At 41.5% G+C, this 20439-nt stretch overlaps 1 protein-coding gene across 1 annotated transcript in view; it reads right to left on the reverse strand.

Moving 5' to 3' along the window:
- FCHSD2 (FCH and double SH3 domains 2) overlaps positions 1–20439 on the reverse strand; it is a gene marked incomplete at both ends in the record, with an annotated part of 167780 nt that overhangs the window by 10844 nt on the left and 136497 nt on the right. The window contains 2 exons of the mRNA XM_082012210.1: positions 15324–15428; positions 17169–17285. Coding sequence (XP_081868336.1) covers positions 15324–15428; positions 17169–17285 — 222 coding nt within the window. The remainder of the gene's footprint in view (positions 1–15323; positions 15429–17168; positions 17286–20439) is intronic.

Genomic DNA, 20439 nt, shown 5'->3' on the forward strand with positions numbered 1-20439 from the left:
AATTACTCGGGTGGCTCCGAAAGCTGCTCCAGGCGGAAACGAGTCCAGTTCTTCACTTCTTTGCCTACAGGAATGCGCTGTGAGCCAAGGGACAGGGAATGCTTTTCTAGAGATGTAAAACTACAGGCACAGCCAATTTCACAAATTGGTGTTTTTAAAATAACATCTATTGGTTTAGGCTAACTTTCTATTCGTATATTCTGGTAGTGGGTTAGTTTAGATTAGGTTAGTTTAGATTATTAGAAACTAGGTTAGTTTAGATTATTTTCAAAGTGCAAGAACCCAGACGAAACCCAGTGCTTCACAGTATTTTTAAAATTAGGAATACTCCTGGGCTGCAGACCCTGGATGCCCTTTCGGCTGGTGACTAAACTGGACGTGATACAGAAATAAATCCGACGCGATACACACAAGCAAACCCCCAAAATGAGGCTATTTTCCATCCGCACTTGCCAGACATCACAGGAAGCTTATTTGTTATGGAAACAGAGTATCTTAATAATTCCAAAATTAAATAAATATCACACTTCAACAAACAGTTTCATGATTTTTTTCTTTAGAACAGAACGAAAATTTAGGTTTTGTGACAGCTGGGTTCACTTCAGCATCCTGGCACACTTTCTGGCCGATGGAGCCAAGGCTTTAACAAATTCATGGCAAACCTCCCCCTTGATCCAAATTATTTAACAATCTAAACAGAAGGAATGAAAAGAGTAGCATGAAGAAATTCAGAATTTCAGGAAATGCAACATTCAGAATTTCAAGAAAAGCAAAGCAAAATCTCAAAGATCGCATCAAGAAGTGGGGGGCAAACCTAGGAACAGAACTGAGGGTATTTATGTCCAGTCCAGCCCTATCATCATCATCCTCTTGCACTTGCTCATCAGAGGAACAAACAGCAAGTGATTTACCAAAGGTCCCTCAAAACCCCACTGAGCCTCCCTGGAGTTTCTCCTGCATCTCCTTTCACAGCATTGCTCACGTGTAGCAAGTCACTGTGTACGCACAAAGCTTCATCTCCCTTCTCGCCCTTCCACAGGGATCAGAAGCACCTTACTTCAGCACCACTGCCCGTCGTGACACGTCAGATCATCAGCGGCACTGGGAAACCAAGCAAAACCATCAAAACCAGACGGGTCGAAAGAAAAATTAGAGGGAAATGACTTTTTCTGTAGTGGCTGAAGCACAGTAGGCAACGTAAGAATATATGTACAGTGAATTAAAATGCCAATTGGTGCTACATAGATTTTTTTTTAAATATTATAAAGGATAAAAAGTTTATTCTTACACATATCCTTACTAGATACAAAATTTTATGTTGAGCTGAAATTTTTCTTGTTTCTGACATGCTGCTGCACTTCACAATTATCTTTCTATTAAGATGATGTCAGAAAATAAATGACTATAACTTTCATTCAGCTGAATCCCCAAATATGGATCCATTTTAATTTTAAAACCATTTGCAATGGTGACTTTAAACATATTTCAAACAGTGGAACTACTTTTGAGAGATATTTTTAATTTCTTTTAGAAGAAATGTGATTTTTAAAGAGTAGCTAAACTATTAGAGTAAAATTTGTTATGTGAAACGTATCTTCATATGGGTACAGCTGCATGCACACGCTCTCCCACATAATTTAGGTATGGAGACGTAAGGATCAGGCAAGTTTGAGAAGTATTTCCCACGGGAAAAGCTAAAGCCACTTAGCCAAGTGAAGTTTCTATTTCTCCGTGCAAGCGGTCCTCAGGTGAATGATTAACTTGCACTGTAAATACTGTTCATCTGGCCGAGAAAATGAGGGAAAAAGTAAAACATATTAATATGCATGACACTACTTCAGTCAAGATTCAGAAAATACTGATTTAAAAAGAATAAAAAGTCCAATGATCGATCCACACATCAGCATGTACGTTGGAAAGGCGGATCCTTTCAATTCAACTGCGGCATCAAGCATCTTCTGAAAACATTGTAAGTTAGGATGGCCCAAGCCCCAGCCCAAAATTGTAAATATTTACAAAAGCAACACCTATGGGAAGGTCTGAAATCAGAAGCGTTAGATGGTGTTAAGAGTTGTGAGTTCCAGGGGTGAACGGAGTACACATTTTATCCCTTCATTCATCTCAGAAAGGCAATACCTCTCACTTCGTTGCTTTTTCTTTTGTCCCTACTTTGTGTATTTTACAGCGTAAGAACGTGGAAACAATAGAAATTTTAATTAATCACTAACCTTTTCTTTGGAAAAACTGGCTCTAGGAGCACTTACCAAATTGAGAAGTGGATTTCTCACTGTATCAAGCTAAACAGAGAACACACTTTTAAACCAAAGATGTCAGCACAGAAGGGTTGCAAAGAAGCTGAGTCCAGGGGTGCCAATTTCTGCCCGTGAACACACCTCTCTCCACTTAGTAAGTAGTCAAGATTTTGAACAAAACCACTTTCTAACCACACCTGCTTTGGCAGAAGGGGAGATGAGTGGCTCTCAGCACCCAGTGAAGATGAGCACGGACCCTGCCTCTTATCTGGATGCTCCTGCGCCCAAGATGAACCACTGTTAGCGCAATATTGGAGCACGGCCAGCTCCAACCTTGGAAGCTCCATATTAAGACGCAGATCAGACATCTGCAGTGTGAGAACCCAGGCAAAGGGTGGGCACATCATCCTTTTATTGTTGGGTTTTTTTGTAACCATGATGCGTTGACCTGCATTAAGTCTATCTAAGTCATTTGCTTTAGCTTGTTCGTGAAAACTCCCCATTTTATCACGTTACTGAGCTGAGGTGCCTCCGTGTATATATGTACTTGTGGAGTAAAGTAGCTATCCCCTATTTTGTCTTTATATTCTGATATTATATTACAAGGACTTCCCATAAGCCTTCAATAAAAGTTGCCTAGGAAATGATCAGCCTACTTGTTTTGCTGTTTTACCTCGTTATGCAATTTCCAATTAGCTTGAGTTATGCAACAGCCATAAACATTAGTCTAGGCATGCTATAAACATTTGTAGTTCATATTAGTACTCAGTCTGCTGTAAACCATGTTGTTTGGACAAACTTGTTAGCTAAAATAAACAAGCTGCTCCAAGATCCTTGACTGTACTTGCTAAGGGTCAGACAAGAGTTTTTAATTCAAGGTACCCGGCAAATCCACGCGAGTTACCCCACGCTACTTACACACAGCAGTCTTAATATTCAACAGAAGTTTGTTCCAAACCACAAATGTTTTGAGTTTCATTCCATTGCAGACAAGCCATAAAAGTACTTACAGTACTAGGTCAGGCCTGCACTTGAAAGATGTATAACACTATTTACAAGTGTACATATATATTTTTACCTAAATAATTATACTGGTAGACCAGGGTTAACAGCTTCCTACCTATATGAAAAAAAAAACAAAACAAAAACAACCAACAATAGAAAAACTTTATTCTGCTTCTCACACAGGAACAGCTACGTATTTAAAAATACAAGCACTTCATTCAAATATCACTATGTCTAAATTAGCTGGGGTTTGATGCTTTCATTATGCCAGAATAAAATGTTACCTAAGAGGGAAACAAGGGATTGCCCGAAGGAAATACTGGTCATATTTCCAGCGTCAAGTCATAGAAACATAGAAACATTAAGGTTGGAAAAGACCTTGAAGAGCATCAGGTCCAACCATCATCCCAACACCCCCATGCCCACTAAACCATGTCCCAAAGTGCCACGTCTACACGTTTTTTGAACACCCCCAGTGATGGTGACTCCACCACCTCCCTGGGCAGCCTGTTCCAATGCTTGACCACTCTCTCTGTAAAGAAATTTTCCCTAATATCCAATCCAATATCCAAACCTCCCCTGGCACAACTTGAGGCTGTTTCCTCCCATTCTTTCACTAGTTACTTGGGAGAAGAGACCAACCCCCACCTCACCACAACCCCCTTTCAGGCAGTTGTAGAGAGCGATGAGGGCTCCCCTCAGCCTCCTCTTCTCCAGACTGAACACCCCCAGTTCCCTCAGCCGCTCCTCATCAGACTTGTGCTCCAGACCCCTCCCCAGCTCCATTGCCCTTCTCTGGACACACTCCAGCACCTCAACGTCCTTCTTGTAGTGAGGGGCCCGACACTGAACACAGGATTCGAGGTGCAGCCTCACCAGTGCCCAGTACAGGGGCACGATCCCTGCCCTGCTCCTGCTGGCCACACCATTGCTGATACAGGCCAGGATGCTGTTGGCCTTCTTGGCCACCTGGGCACACTGCCGGCTCATGTTCAGCCGGCTGTCAGCCAGCACCCCCAGGTCCCTTTCTGCCAGGAAAGGTAGAAAGCCCACATAAGCTTTGCTGTACATGTTGGTTTTGCTCCTGTCCCCAGGCAGAAGGCAGGCTCCTCCATTTGGAAGGGGAGCTTTCTGCAAGCTGGAGGCCTGACTGCGTCAAGGAGGGACCCATCTTGCACAAAGGACGCAACTTCAGCTCTCCCAGTCCTCTCTTTCAGCTCCTGACGTGGGAAGGTAGCCAGAACGTGATGCATCCGAATAGGAAGAGACGGTCTATTTTCTGACAAATGATCTGATCTGATCTGCATGACACTGCAAAACCACACAAGGCCACCATACCCTTAAAAAAGGATCCATTAGCTCTCAAAGCCTTATCCCTCCAAAGGCTCATATATTTCAAATTAAAAACTAAACAAGGCTTTATTCATTGATTTTTCCTCTCAACAAAACGGACTCTAGCACACACATGCTGTTCTTCCCGACTGAGTGAAGTCCACCGACAGACACTCATGGACTTGAAAATATTCTAAATCAAGTAACCACCTGAATATTCCCAGCAGTACGAAGTATCTCCAGGAAGGCAGCTGAGTTTTGAAAGCACGGGAATGCTGGAATCCAGCACTTGCTCTGCAACCCGTGTGCTGCCTAAATTTCATTCTTACTGAGTCTCAGTGTAGGAGAAATATTTTCCTACTTAATAGCAAAATTGCTATTTACAATTACTAGTTACCAATTACCACTTAATAGCGAAGGACTGGGATATCTTTACACTGATTTAAAAACCACCAGCCACCCACAAAGTGTACAAACAGCGTTCTGGGTGGTTCCTGCTTCCCTGAGCTGTTCTTTTGCCTTAGCTGATGGTAGGTTATAAGAAGATGAAAGGAAACGACTCCAAAGTTTTTAAAAATGTAAATATTGTTATCTATTTCTCACATACCTATCATTGCTCTACATGGAAGAAGGCATAGCTTTGTTTATTTACTGTTCCAGTCTTAATTAAGCAAAGGCTTTAGACCTACAGCTTGCACAAGATGAAGATAAACAACCGCTTTGGAAGTCATGGAAATTAAAACCAGCAAGAATACATTACATAGCTGTTCTCTGTGCCCAGAAAGAAAAGGGCCTCTAAGAAACCAAGTGTTCATTTACATCCCACAAACACCTTACCAGTCTTTAAAAGTCATTTATAAAAGTGTTGGGGTGAAAAGCAAACACAGAAATCCAGCAAAGCTGATCTAATGTGGCCCCTTCAATATTTTGGTTTATGATTGTTCGATCAGTTTTGAAAGGAGTTTCTTGAAAGCAGAGTTGCTTTTATTTTCCACAATTTTTCAGACCGTGACCTCTGCCCATCAGAGGGTGCTTCTCTCCCCACTGTACATTGCCTGCGCTTTTTGATCTGTACTAAAGCCACCTGAACCCGCCTGCCCAGCTCGTGCCTTTTCTTTTAAAGAATTCAGAATTATTTATTTTAGACAAAGGTTATACTTACGAGCATGTTCAGACATTCAGATCGGATTAAATTAGGATTACAAGTGAACCTAAACCATCTTTTGTGAGAAATGTTTTATTCCACTGCGATCTTTTTCTAGTGGCAGGAACAAAATCATTAGGGGGCTGAATAGTCTCATTTGGCAAATTTTTTTGCGAAGGAGAAAACAACATGGAAAAGTTGGAAAAATATTATCTTTATTTTTCCCATTTAAAGTAATTTTTGTTTAAATTCCAGGCTTTTTAAATGAAAAAGGTATGAAAAGGAAACCACTTTTTAAATGAGAAATACTGTGCCATTTAAATTTTGGGCCACCGGAATTATTTGCGTAGTGATAGGTAGAAGTAACTATGAGTACAGTAAAAACAAGTATTGGGATGCCACACATTTCTCAAAACCCAGCGTAAGCCCTCCCCTGCAATCAGTTTTAAATTACAGTCCAGTGCTATTAAAGTAGGGATGCATAAGCAAATAATCCATGAAGCTCAACTTTCACTGCCTTCTTGATGTTTGAGGTGAGAAGTCAGCTGTGCCAAAAACACCCCAATCCAAAAAAAAAAATCCTATCCAACACGAGTCACCTAAAATTTTGATCCCTGAGGCACAAACCTGAGCTCAGCCCCGGAAAGGGAGTCTATCGGTAATTTTAGCTGTACAGCATTTGTCTCCAGTACTGGAAATCAAGACCGTGTGATGCCAGGTAAAAAACAGGTAAGAAAAAAATATTCTTTCTGCTCTAATCTGTGTTGCCTTTGTCTTTTCTCTGCAGCCAAAAAAATACACTTGCTCCAGGCGAAGCTCAGCCAACTGCTCGCAACAGCGCGACTGCAGACCTGGAACCAGCCGCCCTATGACTTCACCTGGCCAGGACCAAAAACCCCACACCCAAAACTTCTTCTGCACCAGCTAGGGAACTAGCTAATAAATGACATTTTTCAACAGCACACTGATTGTTGGTGGGGTATTTTTGTTGTTTTGGTTTTTTTTAAGTGGGAGGACAGGCAGGAAGTTTCTACAGATATTACAGCAGAGTTAGTTAATTTATATGCTAAATACTCTGCACGGAGGTAAATCAAACGAGGCTGTTTGTGTGAAGCAAACAGGAAATGAAACACTGACACAGATAACACGTCTCCAGAATGAATGCCACGGTTAAGAAAACAGAGGTGAAGCTCTTAATGGAGAAGAGCCCACCTGCACAGCTCCAGCCCAGCTGGCAGGCTGATTTTTCCCGAGCTCAAGCATATAAAAACATTAAAGATTCCTAAACAGAGAGAGCAGTTGGTGGGGAAGGAGCTGGAGAGTAGCTGAGAGCAGCATCAAAGCATTTTGTAGAGTTTAAGAAGTTGTTCCCAGGCTACTGGTAATGGGACTGAACGGAAATTACCCAAATTCTGTAAGTAGGAAATGAATGTACATAAAATGTATGTATGCAAACCTTTACTAACACATCTCTCTGCAGTCCTGGTAATGAATACTGGTTCTTAACATAGTGAAAGATGTTGTATACACTCCCTAGTCAAAAGACTCCGTAAGATTTAAGCAGAGGCTGGACTAGAGACCCCCCCAAAGCCCCTAACCTGAACGACTCGGAAATGACGCTGCATTCAAACCACAGATTTCAGGAACTGAGCTGGATTTTCAGTGTGATCCACCTTTCAGAAGAACTGAATAAAAAAAGACAAAAATGTACAAAACAAGCAACATGAATATGCTTGTAGCCCAGACTAACCCCTGATCCCACTACCAAAAAGATCTGAGACAAATCCTACAGCAATTATTCATCATCTCAGCAACATTTAGTCATGATGATTATTATCTGCAGGATGTTTTCAAAATGACTTAGCCATTTGTTTCCATATATAAAGATATCTAGCCTTAACAGTACACAGGCAACTATAAGATACAGAAAGAGCAAATATGGCTCCATATCCTATATACGACTATAACCTTCCAGGAATCTTTACGATGTTTCATCATTAGCTTCAAAACATCTCTGTGTTTGTTCCTGCTCCTTCAGCCCACAAAATACCTTCCTCTCTTAAATGTCCACTAATGAAAATAAAATCCTCTATTACTATTGTGAATACATACAACCCGGTCTTCTAAAGACTTCCTTTCTCATTGTTTGCACCAGAACAGGCAACTTTGTAAAAAAAAAAATACACTGTGAAATATTTAAGCAGGATCTGAGCATACTTGCATGCTCTCCAAATTTCTCACTTACAGAAAGTCCCTCAAAAATAATTATCAGGCAGTATAAATTCAAGATAAAAATTCTCAAATACAGCAGTATAATTTTTGCAACACACCAACGAATAACTACATGTTCGGATACAGCCGATAAGGTAGTAAGGCTTGTACATCTTCATAATGCCATAATACAGCTTTGGGGCTCTGATGGTGTTGCTCTCAACGATGACATTCTCATCTCTGCAGATGTCCTCACCAACCTGCTTTTCACCAGAAAGAGTTCGAAATCCCTGATCTGTGGATGTCGGTGGCATTCTTCCAGGCTAGTCCTCACTCTGCCTAGCTGGAAAGACCAACAGCTCCTCCAGATCTCACACTGAGAAGGCAATCTGTTTACTTAGCACAGCTCTCCCAAGCATATGTTTCCTGAGCAAAGCCATAGATGGTAGCAAGTGACATTTTCCAAATTCAACTTTTTTGGGGGTTGGTAGCCTTATTCTGTTTCAGTTATTTCAGTGAAGCATAAAGAATTAAGCTTTTCTCACATTTCTTATGAGCAGAGAATGACACCACTCCTGCAGCTGAAAGGTTCAACTGCAAGAACACACAAATAACAACGGGCTGAAACGTCGCTACGTCTACTTGAGATGCAGTAGGACCACACACAGCATATGATTAATAGATTAGATCCTAAGATAGAACAGGAGCCCAGCCAGCAAACACAACTGTTATCACAGCACAGTAGTAAATATTCATCGCCAAATATAAGGGGAGGGAGAAAAGAGCCCTCCATTTACAATTAAAAATGGACCCAAGCTTCTGAACTAATAAAACGAAGTAAACAGCACCATAATGAGTCTTAATCAAATCCTATCTGGTACAAATACTCTCTTGAGAGTTGTAGATATCCTAATGATGAGACAAAATGCATCCCTCTATATAATTAAGTGGAAATAGGATTAATTGCTGTGGAGGCCCCAAGACCTTCCTTGAGCATAGACCTGAGCACAAATGGGAAATCTCCCGTCATCATTGGGAAAAATTATTTCAGCCCTGGGAGCAACTATACTGCTTGGTGAGCCTCACACTGGGCTATCAAAGTATCGCGCCTTTACTCTGAGAGAGACAAAATAAGATGAGAGGAAGAAGAATTCAGGTTACCCAGCCTCAGGGTCCAGGATGCAGGCTGAAAGAAGGATTATAGAAACCAAGGAAACAGCTTCAGCTTTTGTTTTCCTTATTTCTGCAACACAGATCAGCGGAGACAGTAAATTTTTGTCTCCAATAGTTTAAAGATAAAGGGACACAGGCAGTGGAGAAATGGAAAGCTATTTTAAGGCAAATCAGATCTATCCAACTGGCTGAACCAACAGCCGTAAAATGCCCAGCAACCTGCCTGAATTGTCACAAAAACGAAAGCTTAAATCCAGAAGTTCTAGTTCACTAACCTGAGCTGGTTGAGCAAGTGCAAAGGAACTACAAGAATGATTTATTTTCTCAAATTAGTGAATTTTAAAGGTGTTGGCCTCCTTTACAGATGATGATTGAATCGTGCCACCTTCAATTTGAAGGAGTACCCTCTATTCTCTTTATCGAAATCCAGCCTTTGTGCAGCAGTGGTTAAATGCTGTTTTGACATGGACGGAGCTCCTCTGGATCTAAACTCTACGGTGTAGCATTAACCACAGTCAATTTTAGCACTCTGCCAGTGCCAGAGGTATTATCAGACATATTCTAACATTTCCGTTAAAAACAACCGAGCAACAAAAAACCTTTAACAAAACAGACACTTTCAATTTTTAAGAAGAAAATATGGGTTCTGGTTATCAATTACAGTCGTTGTATATCATCTGTCACGTATCAATTGTACAGGAGCACTCCGGTGTAAGCCGTATTTTGCCCCAGACTTTAATCAAGGAGTCTGTTCCCTGAAACATCACAAGGAAAAACACCTCCTATCCCAGGGAGAAAAAGATCAAAAATAACCCCCTGAGCTGTGAATGTGCCAATCTAAGGTTTTACGTTCAGGCACTGCTTCTTGCAGAAGACAAAACTCTTTGGTTTCTCCAATATGTCTTGATCATAATAATAAAGGGTATTTTAATCACTGGAGATAACACCAGGTTTCTACACTTGCCCTCTAACAGCACAACTGAAAATGCTCAAGTAATACTATTAATGTAGTCCCTTCCAAGATGTTTAAAGATCTGACTCTGGCATTCCTTTATTACTCCCAGTCTTTTGCCAATGGCGGAAACCACCAATTTTGTGGCTGAGCATGAGCGTGAGCGCTCACGCGCTATGGCACGAGCCACACAGTGCACTGGCAATGCTGCCCAACCTTTGCCTTCTGTGCAGAAGAACTTTGTGCTCCTTTTGATTACTGGACAAAAAGTTGTCATTTCGGCCTTTATCAGTATCTTTGCGGCATTTTGTTTTTGCTTTTGAACTGCCTTCTTGTTCAGCATCAGTTGAGCCTTCTTTCATGTCTGGATAAATGGAGTATTTTAAATGACTGTTTCCAGTTCTTTTACTTGCTGCAGTTGGGTGGCAGGCACATCCCAAGAACTGATGTCTGTGGCTGTGGTGGTGCTGGGTTGGTGGTTGGACTTGATGATCTTAAAGGTCTTTTCCAACCTTAATGATTCTGTGATTCTGTGATCCTATGCACACTTTTTACTGTATTTCTTTGCCGTACCTTCAAATTACGCCTGCTTCCACACCTGTCGTGCTTGTCAGAAAATATGTAAGTTATATGTACAGTACAGTTCCTCAATTCCCCAAATTTGTTAGATTTCAAAGGATTCAGGGTCTCTGAGGAAGAGGGCAATGAGACGCATACATCTATGCACAACACACCCTGAAGAAACCACAGTACCAATACGTATCGTCTCTAAAAGGTTCTGACTCAGCTCATGCTGTATTAGAAGGCACATAGCGACCATTTGTGTTCCAATAGCTAAGCAGCCTGGCACTGGAGCAATGTGTCAAGAATGTAAAATTCCCCAGGGAGAAACACTCAAGTGGAAGTGTCCAGTGATGACCAAAATAGCTTTGCCAGAAAAAAGGCAAAATTTAATCCCTATGTGCTTGTGACGTTATCCTCCCCCTCAGAAATGATGAAGAAAGAAAAGGAGGACGAGAGTAGCTTTGCAATGGAAAAAGCACCAAAGAGCGGGTCAAGAAGCCAAAGTGGGATAGAATAACATGCCTGCTACTCCAGAAAGGAATAAAAATAAAAAGCATTTCAAGACAAAACCAGAAAAAAACAAGGAAGATGGGAGAACACCTCTGGAATGAGGAATGACAGAACACACTAACACACCACACGAGGAGAGAAAGCGTGTGCACCAACAAATAAAATTCAGCACAATGTCCATGTCTTCAAAGAGCCCGCAGGACACACACACGAGCACTTAGAAACAGTCAGTCCTACACATGCTGCTCTATAGGTATCGCAGGTTGATGCAGCCACTGACTTGAGGAAATTATCTCAAGGTTATGAAATTCATACGTGCAACCCTTGTGACCTTCTGGCTGGGCTATCCTCTAGCTGCTTGACTCAGAATAAACAGGAGCTTTCCACATCAGGCTGGACCGTCGTGGCAAGAAACAACAGTACATTGACCAATACTTGTTGCAGTTGCAAGCAAAGCTGCATGGATGCCTTCCCCATAAAACACTTCGGTTCTTTTAACACAATAAAACCTACATGTTATCATCAAACACTTTCAGACATGGCACCAGAACATATCACTCTTCCAGTGACAATCAGTACCCAGGAAGTTTTGCAGATGGTAAGATTTAATGTGACAAGGTGATAATGAACTAACTCGTCTTAAAGGGTAAATTACTTTGGGCTGTTCACACGCTGCAACCATGTACAATGTCAGGCAACTGTAAAATACCTTGCCTCCGTAACAGCCGCAAACGTAAATCCAATAAATAGTTCTTTGCATGTTTGGGGGGCTTTTTTTTTTTCCTATTTTACTTTATAAATTACATACATCAAACTGCCTTTCACAAAAAAGAAACAAACCCTGTGTAATCCTTCTTTTTCCAGTTTTCCAAGTCGTCGTCTTCTGAGCAACAATGGAGGTGCTGAAATGTCTTTCCCCTTCCTAAGCCAGGCCCTTCCAATAACTGACCGTTGACTCCTGCCAACCCTCCAGACACTCTTCATTCCCCACGCGCTATGCTGAGAAGGACCTCTTTGAAGCACTGAGCTAAACGATGTGTTTCTTTGCTTTGCTTTACTTACCAGCTGCAGCTCCTCGACCCAACCGCAGTGCAGCGGGACGAGGAAAGGGCAGTTCCATGGCTCTCCTGCAGCCTAAATATGTGACTAACTTTTTGCTCAGATACCATTCCCTTACCCAACCATCCGTAATTCCAACTTAATCGGTTGCGCTTAAATATGCAGGAATGCTGTTTGGTTTTCACATACTGAAAAGAATTATAATTGCATTACAGAAGAAAACATTTTTACTCAAAGCTTACATAGTTTATTCTTCTATGAATTGTATGCGTGCAAAAATCTCTTATCTAATTAATGGACCTAAAATTACTTAATAGTGCCACTTAGAGGAGTGGGGACAATAAGAGTTGAAGTTAAAAGAAAAGGCCGTCCTTAAGTGAAAGTACAAAAGCTTACTGAATTCACTTAGTAGCTTCTCTTAAAAAATATCTGTACTATAAAAAACTTATGTGGCAATACACAGAAGTCACAAAGTGCTTTACACACCTACTACCATTTGAAAACTCAGAGACAACCTCATGTCTTTGAAATACACAGTAGAAAACTTGTATCAAAAGAGAAAGAAAGTAAAAATCACCCAGTCACTGAGTCTTCTTAGACTCAAGTATTTGGCATTTTCACCACATTCTGTTGCAAAACAGAACACGTGTTAAAGAATCACAGAATCATTATGGTTGGAAAAGACCTTTAAGATCATCAAGTCCAACCATTAATCCAGCTCCACCGTGTCCCCTAAACCATGTCCTGAAGTGCCACATCCACATGTTTTTTGAACACTTCCAGAGATGGCGACTCCACCACCTCCCTGGGCAGCCTGTTCCAATGCCTGACCACCCTCTCAGTGAAGAAATTTTTCCTAATATCCAACCTAAACCTCCCCTGGCGCAACTTGAAGCCATTTCCTCTTGTCCTGTCACTGGTTACTTGGGAGAAGAGACCAACCCCCACCTCACCACAACCCCCTTTCAGGTAGCTGTAGAGAGCGATGAGGGCTCCCCTCAGCCTCCTCTTCTCCAGACTGAACACCCCCAGTTCCCTCAGCCGCTCCTCATCAGACTTGTGCTCCAGACCCCTCACCAGCGCCGCTGCCCTTCTCTGGACTCGCTCCAGCACCTCAATGTCCTTCTTGTAGTGAGAAGCCCAAAAAGAAAGGTATTAGAAAGGTAAGGGATGGTTTAACTACAGCACAGGGCTAGCACTGGAAAACCATGGAAATACGTTATTTGTATCAGCTTTCTACCAAATACCACAAAACACACCTCTCAGAGAAAATTATTCCTGCTCTCTACCTCTTTGGAGTACTGTTCGGTGTTTATAAGGATGCGCAAATACGATTCCGCATTTGCTCCTCATCAGATCAGAGAATTGCACGCTATTTCCTCCCCCCGCTTCATTGCTTCTATGAATCGCTTTCCCAGCCATGCGCTTCTTACCCAGCGTGTTTTCCAGCGGAGCTCTATCCCTCCCTCTGCTTTTGGAAAAGACCGCTGCCTTCTACAGCACACTACAGGATTTGTTTCTGATCTCACATCACTTTTTTGTTTTTTTTTTTTTTTTAATATAAGCATTCCACTTTTTGGCACTTTCATTCTATCCTCAGTTATATTCGGTGTCTGTGGCCAAGGAAACCTGCAATCTTGTCTCAAGCCCTTTTAATAATTCAGAAAAGCCAACCTTCTGCTGGGCAAAAGTCCTCATGAGCTCCTAAATTTCCTCCTTGCTGCTTCTGCATAGAGAGTAACTGGCGCGTTATCCCTGCCTTTCTGCTCCGAGTATCATTCATACAGGACCACGGCCCAATATCTACTGCGGAGATCCTTCCTCGCCATTACTACTGCAGCACTTACTTCCAAAGTTCTTAACTTTCCAGAATTTAACAAATAAAACCCACTCCTGTCAATTTTTCTCCACCTCCCCCAAGGAAACATATTATGTCTTTGCTCAGTTTCCACCGATTTTTTGGGTTCTGTTAACTATGCATTCTTAAGACTTGCAAACACTTAACTTCTAGACTGATTTCATTTGTACCTTTTATGCTATTTTTGTGCGAGAACCTTCTCCTCTGCTACTTCATATCCTGATTTTATTTCTTTCTGCTGCTGCTTTCATCTTTCATTCTCATGCTCTCTGTCCTTGCATATTTAATCATTAACTACATTTAAATACTTTGGAGTATAGTCTGAAATAGTCAAAATAAGAGGCTGCGTTTTAAAACACTCTGTTAAGAGAGCATATTCTGGATTTGCTTTAAAGAGAGGCTAACATTTATCACACCAGTAGGAGGAATAATTTTACTCTGTATTTTCTAACCTCTTGAACTGTAAATCACATTCCTAATTACATCAGGTACTCTGAATATCTAGTGGTATGAGAAGCACTTAACTGAAATAATTACGTTTGCTCTACAGTTTTAATTAAGCAACCCACTCAGTTGAAAACTAATAGATTAGTTCCTGTTGCTTGCAATAGGTTTTTTGAATCACTGGCCATGAAAACCGTTTTACCAACCCAACACTGGCAGTCGAGTATGAAGAAGCTAGTTTATCTTCCCATGAGTCTTTCTTAACCCAGAAAAACGGTCTCATAAACCTCCATAACCTTTTCAAAAGTACCTCCGAGTAAAAGTAAAAAGAGATACAAAGATTACTTCAAGTATTTTCCCATCAACGTTACAAACTAATAAGTATATCAAAAAATACTAGAACAGAAGGCACATCAGCATGTGGCAGTTCCTTCTATACGCCAAAAAGTGTGAAGATAGAGACTGGATTACCATTTTCTGGTATTAGTTCCTTCAAGCAGAAGGGCACTAGTAAACTTGAGATTGTTTTTTTCTCTATTTAAGACAAAGCCCCTATGTATAGAGATTCTTGACCTTTGCACAATAGTGGAAAACGCAGCAAGCTTAATCACTCTTCATCATGAGATGATCTAATCTTGAGCCTTTCATTAAGTTGATTCAGTGATTTGAGAAGTATGAAATCAAGGAAAAAAATGACATCCTAAAATTCCCTGATTTTTGATGCTAAAAGCTTACATTTCCACAAACCAAATTAGACAGCTGTAACATAAATCCTTCTGTGTTAAGAAGCTGAACATGCCAAAATAATTTCATTCTTACCTCAGCCTTGCGAATACTCTCTCTGGCTTCATCTATTTTCTGCTCTAGTTCTGCCCGGGTTTGCTCAGACATCACAGTCCCATGGCATTCTAGCTCTTCAAGTGTCTGTCAGAAATAAGAAAACAGACCACAGATGTAGTAAATGCTATTTGTAGTAGTAAAATGCAGTAAAAGCCATTTACATGATAAATATTTATGACAAGTCAAGGAAATTATTGTTATTGTTGATGCTGGGTTGACTGACGGTAGCTCATTCCAGGAAAAAAGACAATGACCAAGGCAAAACACCATTTAAAAGCACAGTATTTCACATGGAAACTCCACTTAGGGGAATCTGTCAACAACTTCATGAAAACGTGATATTGTGGTATGAATCAACTCATCTGTATGTTGATATTTGCATATTTTAAATGGGTATGTTCGTCCATGTTTATGTCAGGTTGAAAAAGAACATCTTAAACATGGAATGAGAAGGTGCTAACGGCAGCCCTGCTGTAGGGGAAGCCGACAGGTTTGCTGCATTTACAGGAACATTGCGTGCAGAGGAGAATTTGCAAAGTTGCAGAAGACACACTGGAGTTCCTTAGCTTCACGTACACCTATGTTGACTGTACAGATCCAAACGAAAAATACCTAATGCATGTGCCCGCACAAACTATCACCAGTTACCTGCAAACCTGTGACTGGTTCAGTGACTGTTTATGCATTTTGCATTAAATAGTCTTTGGAGAAAGAGCAGAAGGAGCATCAGGTGCTAGGACCAGCCCAGGGTGCTCCCTCCTTCCTCTGCGGAGAGTTCTTCCTATCATATTTTGGTTACAGACTCTGTTAACACCCTCTGCCTGATGCTACAACTCCTGTTTTTTGCTATAGAGTGACCCACGCTCAGCGAAGACAGGTAGGATGGTAAACACCTGCTTCGGTCTTGCTTCTTGCTTCGTTCCCCTCGGTAGTTTGAGGAACGGCTCAAAGCTCTAAAGACTAAAGCAGAACTAGAAGCCAGGTCCCCACTTCCTGGGCTGAACCTTGTACAATATTATACAATATTACTGATATTGTAGTATAGACACATCCTCTTTAACTGAATTTAAGGTAGTCTGTGCAAGTTAGGCTCGAATTGAGCACGTGAAACAGATGTTTTTATGCAGAAGTTAGCACAAGAAGTTACCTTGGGTCTCAACACTTCCTCCAAACAAGAGCATCAGAACCTTGCCATAGATGTTTAAGGAACTCGGTGACCCAACACATGCATTTCTACAGGCTGACTTCATTCTCAATCCTAGGTGGTCTCAGCTGCATTCTGAAATACAGCTACCTGAAGCCCATTAGGATGTCCAAACGCAGCCCTAGGTTCTTCTATGTTGAGCCACATACGTAGAGATGAATTTATCAATACACACTGAATTTTGTGTCTTCACAGCAGATTTAAGTGCACATGACTTGTGGATCTTCCTAGTGTCGAAAAGTCTTTTGAAATCCAAATGAATACATTTTTTTCTACGGGTAATACATACATGATACAGTAGAGATAAGAGGATCCCTGAAACTTCAGTTTCAACAGAAGGATGTCGTGCAGGACAGAGGTAGGTCTGTAAGTTATTTGCAGTAAAGTAGAAGCTGTAACTTCAGATTTACATGGGAGTAACAAAACGTACTGACAAACCAAAAAGTTTGAGGAGCTGCTAACCTGGAAGTTTGCGTGTACCATGCCAAGAAAGGAGAAGAGGAAAATGGCCACAGAGACAAAGGACAAAAATAATTCCTGGGCCCTTGAAGCAGCTCCTCTTTCATGCAGTGGGGAGCTGCAAGAAATAAAATCTGTACATGAAAGTTTTCCTAACCTACCCGTTGACTGTGGATGATGTTTTTGTGCTCGCGGGCTACCCGGGTAGCCCATTTCCGAGCCTCCTTGTTGAGGCTGTGCTCTTCAGTTGTTCCGGTTTCCGATTCCAGCTGTCGACTCTGGGACAGAAAACAAGAGAATGAGTCACGACACAGACCCAGGGCTACCTCTGTAGATGTGAAGATATTTAGTTATAGGATAACTTGGTATTACATTTATCAGCCTGGGATCTTGTTTCATAGAAAACAAGAAAGATTCAACAAAACCAAAACTTTGTGATGGTACCATGCTGTGGAAAGCCAACTACGAAAGCAAATCGAAGTTCAAAAGAAGTCACAACTTGCTGTCGCATGAAAGTCAGAGGGACACTGAATACCAGACACGGTTCTACTGCCATGAAAGACGTTCAAATGTACATAATGCCATCAAATATTTTACAACAGCACAGCCATTTCTGTCCAAAAAAATTTTGTCTGCAAAACAGTAACTCAAATTTCAAATCTGATTTTTTTTATATTGTTTCATCTTATGCCTGCTTTTATTGTCAGTAAGCAAAGAAGTAATTTCTCCCGCTCAAGAAATGCCAACTAAGGGAAGAAAAAGTAGTTTTCTATTGTCTTCAAATTGAACAGAACTCATTTGAAACTCTGAAGACAGACTTCCCAGCATTTAATTACTGAAATCATTCCCAACCTTTCCATAATTTTCACTATTGCCACAGCAACTACTCTGTGCATTTACATATATACCTCAGTGTTTAGGATGCAAATCAGTCTCTCAGTTTTCACTAAAGCAGGTTACCTGATATTCCTTCTATATCTGTGGGTATCTGTACACATTTACTGCACCTATTCTGCGTAAGGGTAACTTAAGAATGGAGAGTCTCCAACCAGGCATGAAGATGATGAAGAGGCTAGAGCATCCAGGGGCCATGAAGACGATGAAGAGGCTGGAGCATCCCTCCTATGAAGAGAGGCTGAGAGCTGGGACTGTTCAGCCTGAAGAAGAGAAGGCTCGGGGGGATCGTATCAATGTGTATAAATACGTGAAGGGAAGGTGCAAAGAGGACAGAGCCAGGCTCTTCTCAGGGGTGCCCAGTGACAGGACCAGCAGCACAGGAGGTTCCCTCTGAACATCAGGAAACACTTTTTCGCTGTGAGGGTGATGGAGCACTAGCACAGGTTGCCCAGGGAGGTTGTGGAATCTCCATCCTTGGAGATAGTAAAAAGCTATCTGGGCACAATCCTGGACAACTGGCTCTGGACCAGATGACCTCCAGAGGTTCCTTCCAACATCAACCAGCCTGTAATTCTACGATTTCTTTTTCTGAGCCAGTCTCATACTCTTCCCATCAGTAAAATCAGCTGTTAGAAGACATTATATTCACCCCACCTTACCAGGGTGTGCTCCTGGCATAACAAAACAGATTCTTACAACGTATATTGCAGTGGTTTCCCCAATTTAAGTTAATCAGTGCTCCAAAGGGGATTCTCAAGAACCACTCCTTTTCCTGCATGACTTGCTGACACATCTGCCTACCGAGAGAGTCACTGCAGCCCAGAGCCACTCCACATTCCTTTTTATCTCAAGACCTCCTCGGGCTGATATAATCTTGTACAACCTTTGAGATGAACCAAAAAAGATCCCCCTATAAGTTATCACTCAGTAAGAGACAGTATGCTCAGCGCTGTTCAAAACAAACAGAGGTTGTGTATGCACGTGTGAAAGAAATTACAGTTTCATGAATTTCTCACTCTCTATGGTTCAAAAGACAGGATTTATCTTCATCGGGTGTAGTTTGAAACTAGAGGAGATTCTGCAAGTATGCAAAAGTCGTTTAGGTAGGAGAAGTTCAAGGTTAGCCAGCAGGAAAAGGGTAAGAGAGCAGGAAGACAAGGAATTACTTTCAGGCTAGGTGAGAAGCCTCCAGCTGATGCAGAAGAAGAGATGGTGTTATCAGGTATTTTAGCAGGCAAAGTGGTACTATTTGTGTCAAGGAAGGAAGACAATGTTAATAGCAGCATTTGGTATAGATTGGAGTAAAATCAAGAGATATTGGGAAGCAAAGCAAAGTGATTTTGAAAGCAAGATTTTTACGCCTCTAGATTACACTGCCCTCATGGGAGAGGCAATGATACGCACTTATGCTAACACCCTATCAGAGGATTTAATGGAAAATGAAGCAAAAATTGGTTCAGCTTGTTATTTTGTTCAGCTAAGCTCCTTTTCATCAAAATTGAATCTGGCCTTTATTCTTACGCATCCTCTTATTACCAGGGAGCTGGAGGTTGCGGATTCAAGGGCTTCTGAAGGAGAAGATTTCCAACAGTAGAGGCAAGCGAGAGAAAGGAAGACAACCCCTACAGACACACGTGAACACACACACTCCCACCACAGGGCTCTGAAATATATCTAATGCTTCAGGTGACTCCTGGGCCACTTTCTGCCTCTATTTCAAGCAGCTGTAACTCAGTCAAGAAGCTTGCAGTGCTTCAACTTGTCCCTGCAGAATGCCTTAATAAACATCAGAAGAGGGGCAGAAGGGAGGTAGCATCCCTGTGTTGCTCACATTGACCAAAAAAACCCACCCCAAGAGGCTTTTACAGTCTAGTATAAGATGTCAAGATACCTCAGCTCAAAGCCAGAAACAAACATTTCCATGAAGGTCACCTACTGGAGTGGGACAGAGCCACAGAGCCCGTGTTAATGGCATTTTCAAAGTAAAAGGAATTGTTAGACAAGACGTAGAGCAGCCGAGAAGACAAGGAGATAAGTTATAAGCACACGGCTAGCTCTGGCATGAACAGGTTGGAAGGCAAAGCTGCCTACCAAGCAAAGAACAGGTAGCTGCAGCTCTCTTCACCCATACCCTGTTTAAATATTGTTGGCTTTTGCCTGCTTTTATTGAGGTGGCTTTATACAATCATTTTTCTTCATTACTGTTTGACCTCTTTAATTACCTATGTTAAGCTACTCCACTAGGTCATTGCAAAACATAAAGACAAACACATGGATTTATTTAGGCACATCCAATCCTTAAGATAACATTTGACCTCAGGTTTTTTCCCAGCTTACTGGAGTAAGCATTTATGTACAGCTTCTTCCACACCTTCCAGCTGAGTCTTAACGGCTACAAATCTGAGCAGCACCGTTTGACACTGCCTCTCCCCTACAGAACATCTCGTAACGAATTTTCAACGTTCCCATTGGCCTTGCTCCTACTCATAATTTCATTTGCATTAAGAAAGAATACAGACTTCTTTTCAGTCACTT

The sequence above is a fragment of the Phaethon aethereus genome (genome assembly GCF_964289735.1).
Source record: "Phaethon aethereus genome assembly, chromosome: 1".
Lineage (NCBI taxonomy): Eukaryota > Metazoa > Chordata > Aves > Phaethontiformes > Phaethontidae > Phaethon > Phaethon aethereus.